The sequence below is a fragment of the Cibotium barometz genome, chromosome 5 (genome assembly GCF_041138505.1).
Source record: "Cibotium barometz isolate CiBa-2024 chromosome 5, ASM4113850v1, whole genome shotgun sequence".
NCBI lineage: Eukaryota > Viridiplantae > Streptophyta > Polypodiopsida > Cyatheales > Cibotiaceae > Cibotium > Cibotium barometz.
This window is the reverse complement of record NC_141050.1, coordinates 17,699,224-17,722,738: the sequence shown is the minus strand read 5'-3', so window position 1 is coordinate 17,722,738 and position 23,515 is coordinate 17,699,224. Positions and strand designations below refer to the sequence as shown.

The 23,515-nt window shown below is 40.8% G+C and overlaps 1 protein-coding gene across 2 annotated transcripts in view; it reads left to right on the top strand.

Moving 5' to 3' along the window:
- Positions 1 to 16,233: 16,233 nt before the first annotated feature.
- LOC147638140 (uncharacterized) overlaps positions 16,234 to 23,515 on the top strand; it is a 101,415-nt gene continuing 94,133 nt past the window's right edge. The window contains exons 1-4 of one of the 2 annotated variants that reach the window (XM_086798057.1): positions 16,247 to 16,443; positions 16,563 to 16,616; positions 22,767 to 22,921; positions 23,005 to 23,172. In XM_086798057.1, coding sequence (XP_086654183.1) covers positions 16,323 to 16,443; positions 16,563 to 16,616; positions 22,767 to 22,921; positions 23,005 to 23,172 — 498 coding nt within the window. In that variant the 5' untranslated portion in view covers positions 16,247 to 16,322. Of the gene's footprint in view, positions 16,444 to 16,562; positions 16,617 to 22,766; positions 22,922 to 23,004; positions 23,173 to 23,515 lie in introns of both variants that reach the window. The other variant, XM_086798058.1, reaches the window with a different exon arrangement.

Genomic DNA, 23,515 nt, shown 5'->3' with positions numbered 1-23,515 from the left:
GATCACAGCATTGAGATGCTACTAGGGTCCAAACCTATAAGCAAGCCAGCTTACAGGTTAAGCCACTCTGAGGTAAAGGAGATAGAGCAGCAGTTAGCCGAATACGAGAAGAAGAGATTTATATGCCTGAGTTCTTCACCATGGGCTTCGCCCATTCTTTTGGTAAAAAAGAAAGACAGAACTATGCATATGTGTATAGAATACCATGTGCTTAATCAGATAATAATTAAGAATAAGTACCCAATTCCTCACATTGATGAGTGGTTTGATCAACTCAACGGCACAAAGTACTTCTCTAAGATAGATCTTAGATAAGGGTATCACCAAGTCAGAATACGAGAACATGATGTTTCCAAGACCGCGTTTCAGACTCGTTTTGGACACTACGAGTTCTTAGTCATGCTGTTTGGTTTGACTAATGTGCCAACGACATTTATGACGCTGATGAACAAGGTTTCGCATCCATACTTTTAGAAAAATTCATAGTAGTTTTCCTTGATGATATACGAATTTATAGTAAATCGAAAAAAGAACACTTGGAGCACTTGCGTCCTGTGTTCGAATTGCTCAGAAAGAATAAGTTGTTTGGGAAGGAGTCCAAATGTGAATTCTTTTGCTGAGGAGATCCATTATTTGGGTCACATTGTATCCACAAATGGTACAAGAATGGATCCTGATAAGGTGGATGCCATTATCAGGTGACCAGAGCCTAAAAATCTTGAAGAATTAGAGATTTTTCTAGGCATGTCGGGGTTTTACAGACAATACGTAAAGGACTACAGAAAGATCGCAGTTCCCTTAACTGATGAGTTAAAAACTAAAGATAAAACTATTCATTGGGGGGATTCTCAATGAAGGAGTTTTGAAAAGCTTAAGGTGGCCATTGCAACTATGCCGCCAATCTTCAGCATAGTGGATCCCAATGAGCTGTTTGTTTTGGAGACATACGCAAGTGGGGAGGCCATTGGGACGGTTTTATTGCAAAGGGGATGCCCTGTTGCATTTGAAAGCAAGAAGCTTAGCCGTGGCCAGCGTAGCTACTCGGCCTACGAGTGAGAGTTACTCTTGTGATTGCTCATGCTCTTAAAACGACATTACTTGTATGGCACTACTTTTGAGGTTTGGATGGACGATGAAAGTTTGAAATGGCTTTCTTGTCAAGGAAAGTTAAAAGGTAGAAAAGCCCACTTGGTTGAACTTCTACAAGCATTTGATTTGAAACTTCATTACCAAAGTGGTAAATTTAATGTAGTGGAAAATGCGCTGAGTCGCATGCCGATGGTGAATGAGTTAAGCTTCACCACCTTTAAGAGTGATCTCTTATCTACGAGGGTTATACAAGCATGATACATCTTTCCTAGAGTTTTGGCGCACTGTACGGGCCTGCCCTTATGCATAGCAGCCACCTCCCTTGTCAGAAAAAAGGAGTACTATTCCAGAGCGAGTAGTTGAGGTTTCTGCATTGAGGTTTCTACAAGAAGAGGAGCTAGTGCTACTAGACAAGTCTCTTGGGTTATGTACCGAGACGAAGAGCTCGGGGGTGGACCCTTCACAGCCATTTAAATTTACTTCACTTGGGGGTGATAAACTTCATCAGGGAAAAAAGTATAGACACTATTCCATTGACGATGAGTACTTGGTCTACAAGGGTAGAGTTTGCGTACAATCCAGGGTGACTTTCACAGCCAAATACTTATTGAAAGTTACGAGAGCCCGACTGCTGGTCATCCCAGGATTTAGAATACATATGCACTAGTCAAATGACAATTTTATTAGCCTAGTTTGTTCAAGGAAGTCTAGGACTTCGTGCTGAAATGCAAGAAGTGTTAGGTCAATAAGCATGAGCACCTCAAGGTTGGTGGAGGTTTGCTACAACCATTGGATATTCCCAGAGGGAAATGGGAGAGTATTTCCATGGATTTCATCACTGGTCTACTGGCAAACGAATCGAGGAAATGATTCAATTTGGGTAGTGGTTGACAGATTGACCAAGATGGTCAAGTCTATACCTACTAAGAAGACGGTCAAAAAATTAGTTAGAAACTACTCTGAGTATGAGTGTACGGTAGACCATCCGCAGTCTGATGGTCAGACAGAAAGAGATAACCAAGTGTTAGAAGATATGTTTCGAGTATATGTCAGTAAAAAACAATTGGGAAGATTACTTGCCGCATTTGGAGTTTACTTATAACAGTTCAAGATCCACATAAGCCCAAGAGGATTCTCAGATTCAGCGATCAGAACACAAGGCATAATGTGTACCACAATGCTTTGGTAAAGTGGAGAGATCGTGAGGATGAAGCTTCCTCGTGGGAGCGCATGAGTACGTTAACCAAGAACTTTTCGAAGTTCGTTTTTGTCTCGTGGATGAAAACTCTTCTTAAGGGGGGAGTTATGTTATGTAGCCCGTAGCGGCTATGGGGGCTCATCGACCGGGGCTCCAAGCCCGTCCACAGGAGTGTGGATAGCAAGCGAGCCGCCGGGATTCAAGGGTAAGGGTGCCTGAGGCAGAGACCCACAGGCGACTGGGCATGTGTGGGCAGGTAGGCCCCTATACATACCCGGCAATGCAGATGCTATCCCCATTCTCTCTCAAGTTGGGTAGTGATCCAGAGCCTCATCTCCTCCGCAGGCGTTGTAGCCACACCAATTACATGAGCATAACAAAGGGGTTTTTTTAATCAAGATTTTGACAGAATTTTATAGAAATCTATTTATATAAGGGGGTTTCAAATAGCACTTTGAAAAAAAAAACTAGTAAGTTTAAAAAGAAAAAGGGGTCATTTTTTAAAGCCAAGTTCACAGAAAAGGTATTCTTTAATACCATTTGAACACACGTTATATGTAGCTTTTCTTATTTGTGCACCCCTGAGGTAGGTAGTGCCTCTTTTGCTTGAAAAGGAAATTGATACTCCTCTTCTTATTGGTTTTGGGGAATCCTTTTGGGTTTAGCAAGATGTACTAGTGACCTAGTCAACACCTTGACCAATTTGAGCATAGTCTCTTGAGAGTGTTATTTGTTAAGGCTCTTTGTCAAGAGTCTTGTTTCCATCTTAGGGTGGTGGGTCAGAACAAGTGCTTTGATTTGATCTTCAAGTGCATTAGATGCGATTCTAGACCTCGTTTCTTCATCTGATATTTCTTAGATCACTACTAGGTTCCCATTGTTCTTTTTTGTATGACAAGAATGAATCTTCTTTTGAGTGCTTGTAGTAAGTGTCACTACATACATTAGGTCCTTGGTGTTAATGCTTATGCATCGTGTTGCTTTTACCTCCCTTGAGATTATGCTTTCTGTAGGATTCTTCCCCTTGTCTTGAGGCTTAGTCTTAACCTCTTTAGTTTGTGTAGCTTTGGATTTCTTTGGTTTAGGAGGTTGTGCATCTTTTCTTGGTTCTTGTTTCCTGGCATTTCCCTCTACCCCTTATGTAGTATTCTTTGTTGAGAAATGCAGTGCCGTTGAGTACAGGAGTTGGTAGGGAATGAGTATGAGTAGTCCAAATAGAGTACAAGCCTAGCAAGTAGCTACATGAGCAAAGGTCAAATTATCTCACATGAGCTAGCAAAGCCAATATTGTACCCACCCATATGCAAAGGGGTCGTTTCAAGCAATAAAAAATGAAGCAAGCTCTCAAGCCTCTTTATGAGTACAAGTTTCAATCTTGTAACCTAATTGTGCTTGATTCTAAGCATAGTTAGTTTAGCAGTTAATCATCATGTTTATGCTTATGTGTCACACACCTTACGTTAGCTTAATCACCAGATTAATGTAAGATTAGTATTAATCACCATAGCCATGCACATGCACACAGTACCCATGTTTCTCAACATGGTATCAGAGCCTCTCTCTCTCCTTTGAGCTTCTTCTAATCACTTCATTTAGTTAATCTCAACTCATTAGTGTGTTTAAGTCACTAATTACAAGCTTATTCACTTCTCCTTCTTGTGGCACTAACTTGCTGAGCTCCATTCTCTCAATCCTTTCCACCATTAGCCAAACCATTTTAGGACAGTATTGCTCAACCCTAGGCGCCTCCACAGCTCAAAGGAATCAGTGAATCTTCCATGTAGTTGCTTGTTTTTGGTTGATTTGCACAACGGATTTTTCCTCCATTCTCCCCAACCACATCAAATTGAGCCAAACCCTCTTAGCTTGTTAATCACCATTGAAGGAACCCATAGCTCAAATCTTAGCTCAAACCATCCATTGGTTGATTTGAGCTGGAGATCTTTAGTGTGCCACTTGTTCTCATCAAGAGCAAAAACTTGTGCAAAAAGCCCTATCATAATTGCTTTCCACAAGCTCTCAATTGAAGCCTCCAAAGTTTAGCCTTGCTAATCACTAGTTTTCTCACTTAATCACTATAATTAAGATGTGATTAGTCAAAATTGAGCCTAATCAGGGTTAAAATCATAAACTAAGGATTGTATTGTCTTTGGGGAATCATCATTTACATTCAAAATTACACTCACCCTCATGCATTACACAATTTTTATCACTTTCAGATATTTCGTACTATATTCTTCACTATTTTGACATTTTTGGTATCAAAACAAAAAACTCTTCGCATTATTCATCATCCACATTGCATCCTAATTCTTCTTTTGCACCATATCACTAAGATTTGTAAGAGAGCACAAACACTGCCATAGATACTTGTCACAAGCTTATGGTAAGACCCTCTCACATGGCATTGAGCATTAAGGGGAAGTTCATCAGGGAAGGGACACACGCGTGGGCAAAGCACCTCACAAATCATAGCATGGTTGCACAAAACATTATCCTAAGCATGTATAAAGCATAAGTTCATGAGATGACCACATTCCTAAGCATGTCATCCACACATAATGCATCAAAGTCAGATAAGGAGATCACGTACAAAGCATTATGCAACAAGAAGCATCAACAAGTCCACACTAAAGGAGCTGCCAAAGAGCCAAGAGTCAAGCTAAAGAGAAAATACCAAGAGCCAAGAATCATCCAAGAATGCGAAGAAGGACACGACATCAACATGAAGCATGAAGTCAACAACAAGGGATCTTCATCAAGCAAAAGTAAGAAGATCTCAAGCAAGCAGCATCACTGAGCAACAAAGGAGCTACCAACCATTACCCTAACCTAATCAATCCATATGTTGTAAACCACAAAATGAGTAAGCAAATCTATATGTTTATAAGCACGCTTTACCACCTAAGAGTAGCCAGAGAGCACTTAGCGTAGCCAGAGAGCACTTAGCGTAAGAGATGCAAATGTAAACACTCTTGACCAAGCACCCAGGGGGGAGATGTCTCATGTCCAAATCTAAATGTCAATCAATCTAGCACCTACATTAAGGGGGGTGAAGTATTTGTAAACCTCGCATCTAACCACCTTGCACTAGCCTTAAAAATATGGCACCAAGGGGGGGTGTTGAGAAATGTGGTGCCATTGAGCATAGGAGTTGGTAGGAAGTGAGTATAAGTAGTCCACATGAAGTACAAGCCTAGCAAGAAGCACATAAGCAAAGGTGGAATTCTCCCACATGAGCTAGCAAAGCCAATGCTGTACCCACCTATATAAAAAGGAGTCATTTCAAGCAATGAAAAATGAAGCAAGCTCTCAAGCCGCTTTATGAGTACAAGTCTCAATCTTGTAACCTAACTGTGCTTGAGTATAAGCTTAATTAATTTTGTAGTTAATCTCATCATGTTTATGCTTAGGGTGTCACCCACCTTAAATTAGCTTAATCACTAAATTAATGGAAGATTAGTAATAATCACCATAGCCATGCACATGCACATGCACATAGTACCCATGTTTCTCAAAATTCTTTTACAGGTTTTTTATCTTTAGCTCACACCTTTGGCTTGCAAACGTGTGAGCAAATTAAGTGGAATTGTGGATAAGTGTCCATTCTATACACTTAAGATATTGAGAGTTGGGTATTGCGAGATAGCTTATAATAAAGCATCTCTCCTCGGGAAGTTTATGGATAGGTGTAGTTATCGATGGCACATCATTCACACGGGTTGTGTGGCATCAAGAACTACAAGTGCATTCCACATTGTGTAAGTTAACAACCTTCTATGGTCCATGACAATAGAAGCACTGCACTATTTGACTAATTGCTTCCTTATTAGCAGTTTTTATTATTAAAAGACTAAGGTCATGTAAAAGGGTAGGAGAAGGGTGTGTGTGTGAATGGACTTATGGTCCACTAGCTCACCTATTTAAAGGTGAAGCTAGAAGGCATTATGTAGGGTGCAAAAGCCAAGTTATATTTCTAAGCAACTTAATAAGCAAGATCTCTTCTTGTATTTTGGGGTCTCTCTCCTCAACATGTTTGAATCTAGAATGAGCACCACGTTTTCTTAACATGGTATCTAGAGCTTGGGTAGATTAGGTCACATTTTGGTTGGTGTAGACTAGGTTATCCACTTTTCATTTTTTGTGAAGAAGAACCCCCAGCCAGTGGTGGAGGCCTTCCAGCTACTTGTGGAGGCCATATCTGGGCGTGCTTTCAACTAGGAAGATGAAGAATACCTCCAGGCGCTCAGGTTCGTATAGCCAATTGCTGGATTACATCTCTCTCAGCCGCGTCATTGAGCTCTGAGCAGGCTAGCGCCTATTTCTCTGCAGCGCTAATTTCGTACAACATTACGCCTTCTGTGGGCAAGCTTAAGCCACATAAGCTTAGGGCTTTTGAAGCCCTAAGCCTCAAGGTCCTACAACCCAGGTTTGAGCTCTAATGGGGGCCTGACGTGCGCGCAACAGAGGAAAGACCAGGCCTGCCCACTGTGGTAGCCATTGAAGCTTCCATTAAAGCTTCAAAATAAAGTGTTTTTTGAAGCTTCCATTAAAGCTTCAAAATAAAGTGTTTTTTACACTAATCTTCTCTTCTTGGCTCTAAATCTCTTAAATGCTCTTGTGAGGGCTTGTTCCAGATCCTCTGATGTTGTTGGCATACACCATGAGGTGTTTATAAGTCTCATTCATCAAACTTCATCAAGCTTCATCAAAGTGTTCAACATTCCCAAGTGTGCTGTTAGCACTAAAGGTGTTGCTAAATACTATTGATGGGTGTAGCCATCAGCAAAGGGGAGCCTCTCGACATTATGGAGTGTTTCTAAACACTAAGAGTTTTCTTAAACAGTAATGGTGAATCTAATCACCAATACAAGTGTCATTTGATGCTAAAAATGTGCTCTTAAGCACTAATAGTATTGCTAAACACTAATGGTGATCTTACTCACCAAAGAAAGTGTTCCTTGACACACTAATGAAGCTCTCTCCATCAGAATTAGTAGTTGGGTACAAACCCTAAGTGCTAAACCATAAGCTTCACCATCTTAATCTCCTTTTTTATGCAACGTCCTTGGCTTGATTAAGGGTCGTTGCACTCTCATAAGCCATTCTCTTCCTACTTAAGCCAAAACATCACAAATTTTCTGGTTTTCTTCATAAATCAGCCCATTACACTCTTGTAATCGCCCTTCAATACCCAATGTCAAAGGAAAACACCCAAATTAAGAAGTTCTCAGGAGAGGGTTTCCACACTTGGTAAGTTCTTGTCAAGTACAAGATGATGTCCAAAGGTTTTTGGCCATTCATCTCCGGCACTAAGGTTATTGATCGAACTAAGGCTGAAGATATTGAAGATGATGAGAGGGCACAAGCCATCATCATGCTTCATCTTGATGAGGCTCTTATTCACCATGTGGACCAGCTTCCCGACTACAAAGGAGAAATGGGATGAGCTTGACAAGCTCTATGGAGCTCGTGGTAAAAATTCCAAGATCTCACTTAAAATTGAATTTTTCAGCTTGGAGCTCAGGGAGATGGCATTGGAGCCTTTATCTCTCACTTGAAGGGCCTTATGGCTCAACTTGCATCAGTGAATGCGAGAATGGATGAAGATGATGCAGTGGGCTGTTTTGTTAAAAGCACTCAAGAAGGTGTACCCCACCTTAGTCACCACCCTGACGAACATACCTAGTCCCATCCTTGAAGGAGTCATTCAATCTTGCCTTGATGAAGAAAAGAGGCCAAAGTGAGGAGCTGAATCTTCAAATGCATCGACTTCATTGAATATCAAACAAGCTTTGTCACATCAAGTGAGCAAAGTAAGGTGTACCCATTGTAAAAAGGTAGGTCATTTGGCAAATAATTGTTGGATCAAATATCCCAACAAGATGAAATGTAACAAGTGTAAACAAACGGGGCATATCACTTCTAAATGTCCTATAACAAAGTTGGCATAAAGATTTTTGTTTGGCCTTCCTTGACACATACAACATGTGTAACTAGGATCAATTCCCTTAGTGCTCACCCTTTTAAGTGTGGCATACACAGTGATGTTGGGTGGTCGTGTGCGTTTTATTGGTGGTCAACTGTGTATCCTTAGGGCTATTCACATGCCGCACTAGGTGGGCATTCAAATGTTTGGAAAATTGGCCAGGCCTTGTGTAAGGTCGTTTTATTTTTTGGCTATTGTTAAAAATAATACAAAGCTTTTTTGGTATTCAAAAAGAAAAAGTAGGTCATCCGACTTCGAAAAGCAAGGAAAAGACAAGTCGAGAATTAGCTATTTTCGGGGAGCTTCATAAGTCCATTTTTAACACGGTTTGAACCAATATTTCCAAAATGATATTTCCATATATCCTTATCAAACCTCTCTCATATAGCTTTTACTTATAAATCCCTCTACATCAACACTTCATCCTCATCATCATGGCAGAGTACAAATCAACACTATTCAAAAGCTTAAAAAGCATAAATATCAAGCTTGGAGGTTCAAAATCTTAACTCAATGTCCTATGGGTTATACTCACTAGAGAAAATGTAATGCCAAACATGCCTCTAGAGCTACTAAAAGACAAAAGGAGAGAGAATCCAAACAGAGAGATGATCAAGCTCGTGAGACTCAATAGAGTTTACAAAGGTAATATGAAACTGATGTCAAAGCATAGCAGATGATCAAGCTCGTGAGACTCAATAGAGTTTACAAAGGCAATATGAAACTGATGTCAAAGCATAGCAGGTGAAGGAGAAAAAGGTGATGAGTATTATTACTCGGACACAATGAGTCAAGCAATGATTCCACACATTGAGCATTTTGAATCGGCTATTAATATATGGGAGACCCTCAAGTATGTTTGCAAGTGTGTTGAAATCTCGCAAGATACAACTCAGAGGAGAGTTGTACACAATTGAGAAGAAGAACCTAACAATGTCTGATTATGTTTGCAAAAACCAGCGTTATATGTATCAATTAGCCATGATTGGTGAGCCAATTAAAGACAAAGAGATGGTAGGGATTATTAAGGCTAAGAGATAGCTTCAGGGGAACCACTCACCTCAACGTGTCATGGGGATCTTTGTGATGTGGCGGAGCTCGTAACCCTTGAGGCCTTCAAGCTCAACACCACCACGGGTAGCTTACCATTCGCCTTCTCTTGCAAGCATTGTCATACTGTCATGTTACACTACAAGAACTACTCCCTCCTCTCACCTCAAATCACTCACACACACTAACTAGCATGCATTAGAGAGAAGATTAGAGAGAGGTTTAGCAAGAGGGAAAGCTTAATTATACAATGGGAGATTGTACTTGCATTATGAGAGAAATGGCCTTATCTACATGGCCATAAGTGTTCACACACACTTAAACTGTGGTTGGGCAAGTGCCTATTACTTATACATTACTTTATCTCATAATACATTGATACATTATAACACTAGGGAGAACATCCTAGCTCACTACCACAAGCTCTTAGAGTGGGAAATGCCATTAATTATCTATGGGACCTTTATGGACACCCGTCCAAGTTTGAGATTTGGAAGCCATTGCTTCATGACTTGCTTATACACGAGTTTGGTATTTCCATCCTTGACATTTGATGTAGATTACTCATTCTTTGTCATACAATTGGGTGTGGCAACCTTGTTACCCATAAAATGGGTTAACATCCCTCCCTTCCTAATGTTAAGTTCACGTCCTTGTGATCAGATTGAAGACTTGTTGGACAGGTAAATGGTTGCTTGGTGTTGAAGTAAATGTTTCATGTCTTTGATCCTCTAAAGGGAAGAAGGAGAAGCTAGTTAGTACAGAAAAACATTAATAATAGATGGGATGCTAATTGGGTGGGTGAGCCATTACGTGTGATTCGTTCTCATTTTTTTATTTTTATTTTTTATTTTTTACTATCACATGCAAGGTTATAATATTTATTGAGGTTAGCAGGGATTCTATGGTGGTTAGCAATGGAAGAAGAGAGGTAGAGGTCCAGAGGAGCATTTATAAGCAATGGAAGAAGAGAGGTAGAGGTCCAGAGGAGCATTTATAAGCAATCTCTCTACAAGCACGTCTTTTTAATTTAATATGTCCCATATCAATTGTTAGAGGATTTTATAGTGACCTAACCTACTTTACTTCCCATGTGATGTTTTATTTATTAAGAACAATTAGGTGCTCTTTGATCATTGGTCAAATTCATATACCATGATGTATAAAAGGGTGAGTCCTTAAACTCTTGTTGGAGCTGTTATGGTCAAAACATTTGGAGAGGATTGAAAGGATTTAGTTGGCATGCAAGGTTGTGGAGGCATTTGTTATAAAGGGCTAGAGGCTATTTGGATGAGATCATTGGCTCTACTGATGATGGCAAGGATAAACTTTAAGGAATTTTAGGTGATGGGTCATACCATGGGTTAGGCATACACCCACCTTGGTCCCCCCATCTTGAGACATATATGGGAAGGTGACGATGATGAGAATTTCACCCTCAAGGGGTTCACTTAAAAATATGTAAGTCTACTATGTGTAATCATTAAGAGGGTTTTTTTAACCAAGATTTTGAGAAAAAATTATAGAAATCTATTTACATAAGGGGTTTAAAATGGCATTTTGAAAAGTCAAAATTCATCAAAAAGAGTATTTTTTAATACCCTTTGAACACACATTATATGTAGATCTTCCTAAAAGTACACCTCCCCATATTCCACCATTGGAGGTGAGTAAAAGTGTACTCACTAAGCAATTTCTTCCTTCAATTATAGTAGAGAAGGATGATGAGCCACTTGAAGACTATTCTTCTTTATGAACAACGAGCGTGATTTTGAGAATCATGGTGGTGAAACTTTTATGAAATTGCACAATTATGGTTTATAGGAGTGGAATCATGATGAGAAAACATGGTGGTGGCCATGTGGTTGCATTGTTTTTTGCAGGTGGTAGAAATCATGGCTGTGATTGTTGTTGAAGAATCTCATGAGATGATGAAAAGCCTGTGTTTACACCATATGATGATTGATATCCATTAAGAAAAAGGGGAAACACAGGTTAGTGATGGTTGTGATGAAATCTAAGATAGCCAAGTGAGCGTGATTATACAGAGATAAGAATCACGGGCATGAATTTTGGAAGAATCACGGGTGACAATTTGTATGCATATTGAGGGAAGATGACCTTAGTAGTTTAGACATGATGAGAGAATGCCAAAATATTATACACTTGAACATTTGGATGAAGATTTGTTGGCGTGATTTTGAGGAACCACGAGTATGATTTTTAGAAAAGTCATGGTAAATAATAATTAATAAAACACAATAAATGATTATAGAATATGCATGTGGAGTGTAATTTGAAAGCACAATAAATGATTATAGAATATGCATGTGGAGTGTAATTTGAAAGTAGTTGGCATGATTGGAATGCATTTGGACCCAACATGATTAACCAACCATGGCAATGCTAGTGCAATTTTTGATGATGTAAAAAAAATCACGGTCACCTAGCCTAATACATACAACATGATTTTTGAGGATGTTGAAAAAATCACGCTAACTTAGAAAATCACGACAAATAAGAATTAATGAAACATAATAAATAATTGTAGGATATGCATGTGGAGTGTAATTTGAAAGAAATCAGCACGATTGGAATGCATTTGACCCATCTTGGCAATTGTGGTTCTATAGCATGATTAACTAATCATGGCAATGCTGGCGTGATTTTTGATGATGTGGTAAAAATCACGATCTTAGCCTTGTGGAAATGATGTTATATAGGTTCATACATAGTTCTTGTTACTTATATGTCAATCTTGATACCATCTCTTGGCCTTTTGTTGAGTTTTAACTGGCATTACTTTGGAATCACAAGTTTTATTTTTGAGATAAACACCATGATGGGAATTTGATTTTAAACAATAAGGTTGGTTCCTAATTGTAAAGGTTTGGGTTAATCTTAATTAACAAGAAACTTTCTCCTACAAGCACTTTGATGTAGCGTGATTTTGTAGAATCATGGGTGTGATTCTCTTAGAAATCACGATAAACAAACCTTTGTAGAATTGATCTTATGCAGCTTCTTTGTCCATTCTAATGTGGAACCATCATTAAATCACCACTTTACTTGATTGTTCAAAGAGTTTTGGTTGATGTGATTTTTAGAATGATAGTCACTCGTGATTTTTGGAGAATCATGGTGGTGAAAACTCATGGAATCATTGTCTGTCCTTTGTCATTTAACCCTTGAAGTACTTGATTTGCTAAGAGTTGGACACCCATGAGTCCAATCTGACCCTTTACATGCAGATCTTTCTTCTTGGTAGCATCCATATTCTATTGATGAAGTCTCTTACCTTTCCACTCCTTTTGATGATGATGATTCACCGGATTGTGTTTGTAGGAGGTTCTTGTGGCATTCTACCTTTGCAAGTAGTGGGTCTTGTGGCTTCCTGGCATTTGTTTTACCGTGATGTGAGAAACAGGTTCTTGTGTCTACCTCCATTTTTAGGAGAGTAGGTTCTTGTGTCTGCCTCACTGAGCTTTTGCAACTCAGCTAGTGGTTCAAAGAGTGGGTTCATGTAGATGATCCATGGAGACATCTCCAATTACATCCCTTCATTGGATGAAGTGATAGGCAATTTCTCTCGGTGTCGACAAGTAGAGTTTTCCATGTGGTTAGGCTATTTTTGCTTTGGTCTCCAGACCATAGAATTATTTTGGACTCCATTGGATGAAGTGATAGGCAATTTCTCTTGGTGTGGGCAAGTAGAGTTTTCCATGTGGTTAGCTTGTTTTTGCTTTGGTCTCCACACCATAGCATTACTTTGGACTCCTTGAGTTGAAGTTGATGATGAAACATGATTAATCTGGAAAACTTTAGACACCCATATAATGATATCACCCTTATACTATCCTAAGCCTGAAGTAGGTTTTTTTTCTTTTCAGAAACTAAGCATGAAGTAGGTTTTTGGGTACCCATCTTTGATGAATTCTTGGGTATCAAGCATGGTACCTTGGCTATTATGTTCTCCATTTTGGTGTTTCTTCCTACTGGCTGCATACTTATTCTTCTTTGGGAGCATGGTTTGCCTTTTTGGGATTCAAAATTGGATTGCACCTTCATGATATTACCTTTGGAATCCACACTTCCATTATTGACATTTTCTTGTGTAATGTCTTTGAATGCCATAGGATTTCTACCCTCATAGAATCCTTGTGCTTGAAGCAATCACTTTTCCACCCAACTTTTTTGATGCTTTGGAAATATATTAATGGTCTTCTTGGTGGTAGAGAACGAGATTTACTTGTTGGAATTAAAGCTTTTGTACCTGTTTTGATATGAGTTGGTGAGGCTTTAGTTATGGGTTGTGGCAATATTGTTGATGAGGTTGGGGTCTTCAATAAAGGAGGGGCTACCGAGGTAGAGATTATGTGCTGAATTTTGCCAAATCCAACTATGGATTCGATCTCTTTTGTGATTGTTGAATTATTGACTTTAGCAACAGGGGTTGTTGTTGACAGGGTCACAATGATAGCTTTTCCTTTGTTGGTCTAAAGTGATGATAACCTTGGTTGTTATAGTTGTGGTTATCATTTGTAGTAGAATTTTCATCCTTGGGTTCTTTGTTAGACATGGGTTTGACCATTGGTGCCACCATTGATGATTAGGAATTGTTTCTAAGAGTGGTGGCTGTTATAGACAAGTTTTTGTGGTCAAGATCTTACTGCTTCTTTGGTGACACTTGTAGAAGAGGTTCTTGAGATAGAGTGGTTAAAAAGATGCGGTCCTTACTCCGAGCCTTGGATAAATGGAATGGTCAACCTTCATGAAGATTTGTAAGTTGAGGACATTGAATAGGGAGCCAATGGGTGACTCAGTCCACCATTCAACTAGTCTCACCATACTCTCCCATGTTTCACCCTCAGAATTATCAATTGGAGTCAATCCTTCATCATTTGGTTGGAAGTGTGTGTATGCTTCTAATCCCTTGTTTTTCCGTGTGGTGGCATAGGACAATGTTTTGTTTTGGATTTTTATTTGTGTCCCTCCGCCATGTATAGAACTTGCATCCCAATCTCTTTGTCTACTATAGCAAAAAAGGAACTTGTTTTTGTATCAACATTAATAGTTTCAACCCTCTACTTTTCCAATCTCAAGTCCCTTTCATAACACTAATTTAAACCCAATCACTTCTCAGCCCCCTTTATCCATTAGTGAACAAACTCTTTCCATGCTTAGATCTCTAGGAATGGGGATGACACAAGGGTTGCCACACACATTGAACCTTTCTAAGCAACCTAGATATACTTCAGTGGAAATTTTTAAGCTTATGTTGATGTTTCTTGTGCCCGCATTGAGGGTTGACTTGAGTCCCTTTGATAAGATTGTTTTGATTTTCTTGCCCTCATTTGAGCTTATTTTTTTTGAACTATGTCTTTTTCTTGTCCTTGGTTTTTTTTTTTGGCTTCTAAGGCTCCTCATCCCTTTTCTTTGGTTGAGCTTTTGGTTGGTTCGAGGCTTGTTTGTCTCCTTGTAGTTTTCGTTTCAATTTTTCGGATTCCTTCTTTAGCTTTGAATCCTCACTAGTCTGATGTGTTACATTTTCCTCGACCCATTTGAAGTTTCAGTGTTGGTAGATTTTGTTTTGGTTTGCATCTTGGCTTGCAGCCATGTTAACACATTTAATGGTATGATGGTTATAACCCTCTATTTATGCACATTAACAATGTTGAGTGGTGCTGATTCTGTTGTGTCTGGCATTGCACTATTTAGTTGGATAATCTTTGAACAAGTGGTGTAATGCACCTTGCTCACATAGGGGTTTTAAAGTGTTGGCACAACTACTGGAGATAGGGTATTCCAAAAAGAACAATCTACGATCTTTTGTGGTCCATGATAGTAAAAGTATTGGAGTGATGATCTTTCACCTCCTTAACAATTTCTAACCCTTGTTTGGTCTCATTCTGGGTTAAGGGCACCATAATTTCAAATGTGAGTTCTTGGATATGCACGGTTTGAGGGTTTCATATCTTGTGTTGATTTATTTATGACGTATTTTTGAATGTGCAACACCATTTCACCAAGGTTGTTGTACAACTCATGTTTATGATTTATTTGGTTCAGCTACACAAGTGTTTAGACAAAAATTGTGGTTTAGCTACACAAGTGTTCAGACAAAACTGTGGTCTCATGGCCTTATTTGCAATATAAAATAGTTTAGTCCATGTTTTATCCAAAAACTAGCAAGCTCATATGACATCTTTAATATACTCTCACCTTTGTACAATGTTGTGGACATCCATATGTGGAGCAAATGAATGCTCAACAACAACAAGGTGTTGCAAATCAACCATATTGACTGAAATCAACTCAAATTTTAGCATATAGATCAACCTATTGATGAGGTAATTGTGGATGATGGAGTGTATGAGAAAAGGGCAGCCACACAAGGATCCAAGGGTATGCCAAAATGGAAGATATTGTGTGATAGCATATTAGCTACTACTATGCCTAGCAAGACACTTACAAGTTTTCATGAGAGAGAGTTGGGAGGGGACTTGTTTAATTGCCTGAGAGATGGAGAGAAAGATCTTTGCTCTAGGAGCAAGGATGGCCCGAGCTCTTACGTATCCATTGTTATTATTACTAATTACTGATAAAACAAATAACGAGACTTCTTGCGATTTCCTTCTACTAGTTCTGCGCTGTGGTACTGCTCCCACTTGGGCACAATCTGCCCCACCCATACAATTCTGTCATGTGGCTAGAGAGAGAAGATACAATTTTCTGTCACGTGTAAAGATTTTGACATACATAAATTATTTATGTTGGTTTACATGAAAGGGTCCTATTTTGGGGTCTAGTCCTCACTTTGTAGAGGATATGAGGGGTCCTCACTATAGTCACCATTTAAAAAAAAGAAAAGAAAAGAAAGGGACCTAAGGGCGTCTATACACGCATGCACCTATATATACGCAGGAGTCTCTTGTGGAGTAATCAAGCCAGCAGCGAAGGCGGTGAGCTGAGACTGTCTAAAGCGAGGAGACAACGATGATGAGGAGGTTCTTCAAGAATTGGCGCAGCCTATGCTCTCTAACGACCAGCCCATGGAAGCCCAGATATGGTCGTCCTGTTGGTGAAGCACTCGAGAGCCTGCACAGCCTTTGCAGAAGTATGTTTTCTCATCACTATGCCAAAAAAAATAAAATCAATAATATTATTAATATCAGGAAGTATGTTTTCTCATCACTATGCCAAAAAAAATAAAATCAATAATATTATTAATATCAGGTCATGCACATGTACATGGGTGGAAGAAAGAAGGAAAGCACAGCCTTTCCAGAAGTATGTTTTCTCATCACTATGCCAAAAATAAATAAAATCAATAATATTATTAATATCAGGGCATGCACATGGAAGAAAGAAGGAAAGCCCTTTTTATACTAGGGATTCTGTAATAAGACATTTGCACTTAAGACATATAGGCTTTACATTGGTATCGGAGCTTAGGTCTTATATATGCTTGCTTTCAGCTATGCTATAGTTGCAGGTTTCTTGCTGGAGATTTTCTGGGCAGTCAAGAGTATAGAAGTCTCCTTCAGTGGGAAAAGAAGTATAAAGGCTTGAGTCTTCAGCCTGAAGCTGAGGAAGGTGGTCCCAAAGTGCTATACCATAAATGGCAAGCGCACTAGCCCTGGATTGGCAGGATAAGTGAATGCTCTCCAGTTTGGGAACCACACGTCAAGTTACCACATTATTGATTTTGCCTAGGGCTTCTCAAAATTTTGTTTTCTAGCCATTCTTCAATGTTGGTGGCAGCCAAAGGGGTCATTTTGTATTGTTATAGGTACACAGTCTTTGAGGAAAGGTTTTATTTTTCACCCTAGCTTGAGCTTAGGATCTTTTTTTTCTTTATGCCTTATACTAGATTTGTGGAGGAGCAGTGTCCTGCCTTAGGATTATCTGTCACCTACCTGCACACCATTGAGAGGCTGGGCCAGCCAATTGGCCAGCCTGGAGGTCGTCTAGGGTAGCTCTGGTGCGAACGGGCAGGCTGCATAAATAATCAAATATTCAAAATCTTAAGGTGTCTCAAAGCACGTGCTTGGTTGATTTGGCTGCCAACATTTGCATCAGAACAGGAAGCTTCTTTGCAACTTGGGCTGAGATCAGCAGGGATTGATCACCTTTTGTACTTAGAACTTTTAGTTGTACTTTATTCATTGTACACAATACAAGGATTAGTATATTAGTGTGTGTTTTTGTTTGCTTGCATTACGCTGCACATTTATTCTTTGTTAATGCAATCACAGTATTGGTAGTCTTACAGCTGGTATCATAGCACAGGGTATCTGCAAAAGTTCATTTCCAGCATCCCATGTGTCTTGCCTGCTTGATTAGGGTAGATCAGAGTAACATTAGGTTTCCAGAAGAGTTAGTTCTGGATACCTTGCTGAACCACAATTTCTAGCTTTGTTCATAATGGACGCAAGAGCAATGATGGTTGTCTTTTCTTGTATGACAACGGAACAGATAGGCATTGGCCATGAGTCAACATGGGCACTAGCCTCAAGGGACTCCTTATTCCGCTTCCATCATTACCCACCACTTGCAGCAGGTGGATGACAACCTTAAGTAGGAGGTGGGGCAGCCAGCTCGCATCCGTTCTGGGTCATAGGAGCACTCTAGCATTAGACGAGCAGCCACTCGTTTGAGTGGCGCCAATGGTCATGCTTGAGGGATCTCCTCCCATAGCGTGCTGCCTGTTCTCCATTCCTTGTTCGTCGTGGCATAGTTACAGGGATCTGTGAGTCCGATCTCATGCTATGAGAGGAGTGGAACCAGTTGTTGAAGCTGCTTAAGCCTTCCAAGTTCAACAGGAAGACGGATGGCAGAGTAGTCACCAACCGTACTCTAGAAATGTACGCCACCTTGTTGTGATTGGAGGATGTGTAACACGTAGCGGAATTATGCGTAGATGTAGAATCCTGTCGCACAAAGTCTCACACCGCCTTCTTTATCTTGAGTTTCGCGAGTCCTTAGCAATCTACTTTATCACTTCACACTTTAAGAGATGAGAGAGAGAGATAGAGAACTGTACACCTTATTGAGTCCCAAATTTCCCACTGAAGGGTCCCCTCCTATTGCTGGGAGTATTTGCTTTTATTACTTTGAAGAGAATGACTGTATGACTGACTTGGGATTGTAGATAAGCCAAAAACAAGACCTTCGGAAGACCAAGAGTCGGGCCGAACTGCACACGGTTGTAGAAGCACCAATGATGTCCAATCTCAAGGCCAATGCACTCTTCCAAGGGGTTGTAGGAAGGCTACAAACTGTGGCTGAGAGATGGGCTGTTTTGGGACTGTTCTAGGATGTGATTATGCAATATGAATGAATGAACATGGTGCATTTACCTTCACCTTGATGGCTGGAGCAAATGATGAAGTCGATGTATGCTGAAAACTGCTGAAGGCTGAAAACGCAAGGACCTGAAGTGCTTTCTCCTTGGCTGAATGCTGATGACGTGTTTTGTTGATGATGAATGCCTATATGTTCCAAGCGATGATGCTCCCAAAGGCTGAGGGCTGAATCGCTTTTGCTTGAGTGATGAGATGCTATGGAATGAAGCAAACGATGTGTAATATGCGGAAGCTTCGGGGGAGATCGGTAACTTCAATGCTTAGAAATCAGCACACTTGTCGTGATGAAATTAACGCACAAAACTGAATGTAGATGTGCAGAAAAATAGAGAGAGAGAGAGAGAGAGAGAGAGAGAGAGAGAGAGAGAGAGAGAGAGAGAGAGAGAAAGAAAGGTTTTATTAACGTCTTCCAAAAGACCGAACTCGGCCTATGAGACAAATCGGTGCACCCTCTGTATTGGGTCCCGAATACCCTCTGTAGGGCCCCCATCACGAATGGTGTATTTGCTTTTATTAGAATGATGCAAAATCTGAAAATAAAAGACTGAGTGAACCTGTTTTGGTTGAGATAGATCTCTGCCCTTGACCTTCAAACCTTCACCCTTGCGTTAGCTTTCTCCCTTGGCTGTCCTGGCCCTTGAGTAGCTGCAGCACCTTGTGAATTATGAGATGAATGAAACTGATTTATGCAATGGGTACTTATACCCCTCCACTGTGTTGGTTGGCTGGTTTTAATCCAGGCGGCTGACTGAAAATAGCCTCACGACTGTATAATTAGCATTTAATGCTGAAAAACCCTGCGCATTCAGATCTGGCTGGCTGGCCAGCATGCGCATCTGCCTTTGGCTGCTGGGTAGCCTGTGTGGGCTGCCCCACACCTGGCCGACAGGCCTCTAAGGGCTGGATGCCGTGTCGGCCTCTTGTCCAGAGGCCCTAGGAGTGGCCTACCTTCCACTCTGGATGGAACTTAAGGAGTAGGAACATACCTAGAAGGTGGAGACACCACCGACAATGCATGAAGATCTTCTGCATCTCTCAAATGGGCTGAAAACCCCTCATCATCCCCACGAGCTGCATGTCGATATACATCATCTTCTCGGGCTGCATGCCCCCTCATATCTGTTGCATGGGTTGCAAGTCCCTTCAAAACACTTGCTCGGGTTGCATGCCCACTTACATCACTTGCTTGGGCTGCGTGTCCTCTTACATCACTGGTGCGGTTTGCATGCCCTCTCACAACATCATCGGAGTTCCCTGCACGGGATAGCCTGCGCCGTGTGAAGACCCACTTGTCCTCATCATCGGAAACAACATTGCCACGGCTTTTTAAATAAGCAACAGCCAACTCTCGAAGTTTGTCAATTCCCATCTGTTGGGCAATTGCATCAAAAGTGACCACATCAGCCTTGACATGAGACTTTGATTCTATGACTCTCTGTACATCAGGATCTCTTTGCAAAGCACGGAGCTTTTCAAGCTCATTCATCAAGGCATCAATATCCTGCTGATCCTCATCTGTGGCAGACAACGGTAGATCGTTATCCGCCAAAGCCCCAACATGTGTTGGAGAAATCATAGTCAAAGAGAGTGTTCTAGTGTGTACTAGGAACTAGTATATGAGTCTTTGTGTGAGAGAGTGCCACGTGTCACTTTGGGAGTTATCCCACAAGCATATGGTACTTGAGTGTGTGTTCACTCTATAAGAGTATTTTACTTTCTTGTGTGTCAAATCAATCAAATCAAGCTATATTGGTCTACATGTAAGTACTTGTTCATTGCTTTCATTTCCTTTCATTTCCATTTCATTATGTTTGCTATCTTTCCTTTCTGCACCTAGAGTTAGCTTGCTCTCCTGCTCCAACATGTTAACAGAGCCATGCTTCTCCATGGGCAACCCTTGGGGGTGAAGGCCGATCCACAAATGGAAGTTGGTCTTCCTCGTTTGGTTGTCCATCTCCCATAGCTTCATCCATAGCTTCCACTGCTGAGCGTAGGTGAAGCTCCACATCCATCGCCACGCATCCCCCACAGTGCTTTGGTCTTCTGTAAGAAGATGCCGCCCAGCTAAGCTGTCTTATGAGAAGAAGGTTTTGAACGCAGCCCCCACAGTCTTATGAGAAGAAGGTTCTGAACACAACCCCCACAGTCAGCAAGAGGAGATCTCAGCTTCTGCTGAACGAAGCCCCCACAGTCTATCTCAGCTTCTGCTAAACGTAGCTCCCACAGTCTGCTGTTGAGCATATGAAGCGCAGCTTCTACACAACAGGTGGCGCCACTGAGCAAAGACCCGCCACAGATGTCCTTGCGTGCAATCTCTCCGCCCGCCCAACCAGCTAAGGCGTCGTCTCCCATGCGCGCTCTTCTTCCCTGTGCTGCTCTGCGGTTGTGCTAACAGCCAGGTACTTGCATCTCTCAGCAGAGCGGGCTTAGCTGACTTCTGCTGGGCCATTCTGCCGCCGCCCACCAATCGCAACTCCCACAGGATGAGGCGTAGGTCTTTCATTTATTTGGGATAAGGTTCTTACTTATTGGCTTCACACTTCACCACAAATAGGGGGGCTTTCACATGAAGCTAAAAACTCCCTACCCATCTGCTGCACCTTCAAGTTTTTGAGCTAAAGTTTTTCAGTTCAGATTTGAGTCATGACTTCGCTATCTTCTAGTACATTGTTCATAGATTAGTTCAAGGGGGAAGGCTTTCCCACATGGCAAACCAAGATGCAGCTACTACTCATGCGTGAAGAAGTCTGGGAAGTTGTTGAGAACGACACATTTGATGCACTTGATCAGCCACAAAGAAAAATTTGGAAGCAGCAAAATGCAAAAGCCATTGCCCTCATTAGTCTCTGCTTGGTAGACTCTCTCATTCATCACGTCGACTTTACATCCACGGCTAAGGAGATCTGGCATCGATTGGAGAGCATCTTTGGTAACAAGGTCACTAATTCCAAAGTTTTTCTGAAATTGAAGTTTTATGAGCTGAAAATGCAAGACAATGAAGAGCTAAGTGATCATCTCTCCAAATTTAATTCTCTTGTTCAATAATTATCAAGTTTGAAGTGTTCTCCAGATGACGAGGACAAGATGGCAGTACTAATCAAAAGCATGCAACTTGAAGATAAGCTAAGTACCCGTGCCACATCCCTTACAGTGTGTCTAGGATAAATCTGGCCTCATGGTTTCGCATGCCGGTTTTCTTGGTCAAGGATATATCCCATGAGTCTAGTTTCGTAGGCTAGTTATGGGATCCAAAGGGTAGAGTACACATAGGATCAGGTCACAGACTCACAATATAGAACAACACACAACACAATTGAAAACAACACAAACTTGGACTTTTAAAAAGCCCATTTATCATTACAATAGTTTTCTTCCTTTGTGGAAAGCTTTGTCTCCTCAATGAATTAGGGTTTAATGCACATTAGATGTCGAGGGTTGCAAGAGAATGCAATGGCGGGCAACATTGGGAGGATAGAACCATGCTTTGATGCCATGTTGGATATAGTGGAGCTTGAGGTGCAGGCTATGGAGGTTGATAAACAAACATGGCTGAAGCTAAAGCATAGACAATGAAATCTTAAAGAGAGGGTTAGAATACACTCTAGAGAGAGAGACTTGCACGAGTCAATGATGGGATAGTTGTGTTTATTTCAATGGAAGTACAAAGGTTCTTCTCCTAACATCATTGCTTATGTCGCATCACACACAAATATCTAGGTATTATTGTGACCCCTCTAAGAGGTGTTTCACACACATACTCCACATAAGTGACCCCTCTTAAGAGATGGTTCACATGCACAGGTAAGACCTTGATTTCCAACACAAGGAACCCTAGAAGACTACTCAATGTAGATACTGCTAAGATGACTCTAGAACCTCCTAAGATACATGTACTGACTTCATGCAACCCATTCAATATGGGTATAGATAAAAGTTCTGAACAAGGAGATTCCAATAATTACCTTATCTTTGCTAGTTCCATTTTTTTAATTTAAAATTTGGTTTTTTTTTTCCGAATGCTGGGACCTGCATATGATGCAAGTTTGACAGAGCGAAGTGGTGTAACCTGCAGGGCCACATGTTCCATTCGTTAGCACTTCAGGTTCTGAGGAGGCCAGAAACACACGTCTGTTACGGAATTCAGCATTCCTGATGGCATTTGGATCTGCTTTTTATATTGCATCTGCAGGGTTGTCAGAGCTTGCAACAAGTGAGGCTGGTCCTATGGTAAGAGATTGTTTACTTTTCTCTATTGTGCTTCAAAGGTGAAAAAATTGAACAATAAAGAGTTATTTTGTGGCCACATGCAGGATAATAATGCTGATAGTGTCAAGGTTGGTGGAGCTCCTTCTGAGGAGTTCATAGATCCAGAAAAAGTAATGCAACAGGTTGAGATGGGTATACAGGAGAGGTTGAAGTCTCTCAACTTATCACCCTCTGCTCTCTCCCCATTTAAAGTCTCTGCAAAGGGTCAACAGGTACATGTTATCTTTAGTCAGCTTTGACTTGATGACACTCTTTCTTTTTGTACTCACCAACCTGTGAACATGTTTGGGTGGAACCAAGGATTGAAACTTTGGATCTGCTACTCCAGTACACGACCTTCTTGCAAATGCTCGCAAGAAGAAGAGGTACAGTTTGCTGTTCCAATGATACATCTCCCCGCCTCACATAACAGCCCAAGTATTGTACAGTGGTCCCCTTAGAAACTTAGAAGAGACCGACCTTTTCTCTCAAAATTTGGACTAGCTGATTGGCTCAGTCAAAAGAGGCAAAACTTCCCCCAGCTAACCCCTTTTTTTTTTCTGGGAAAAAGATCCT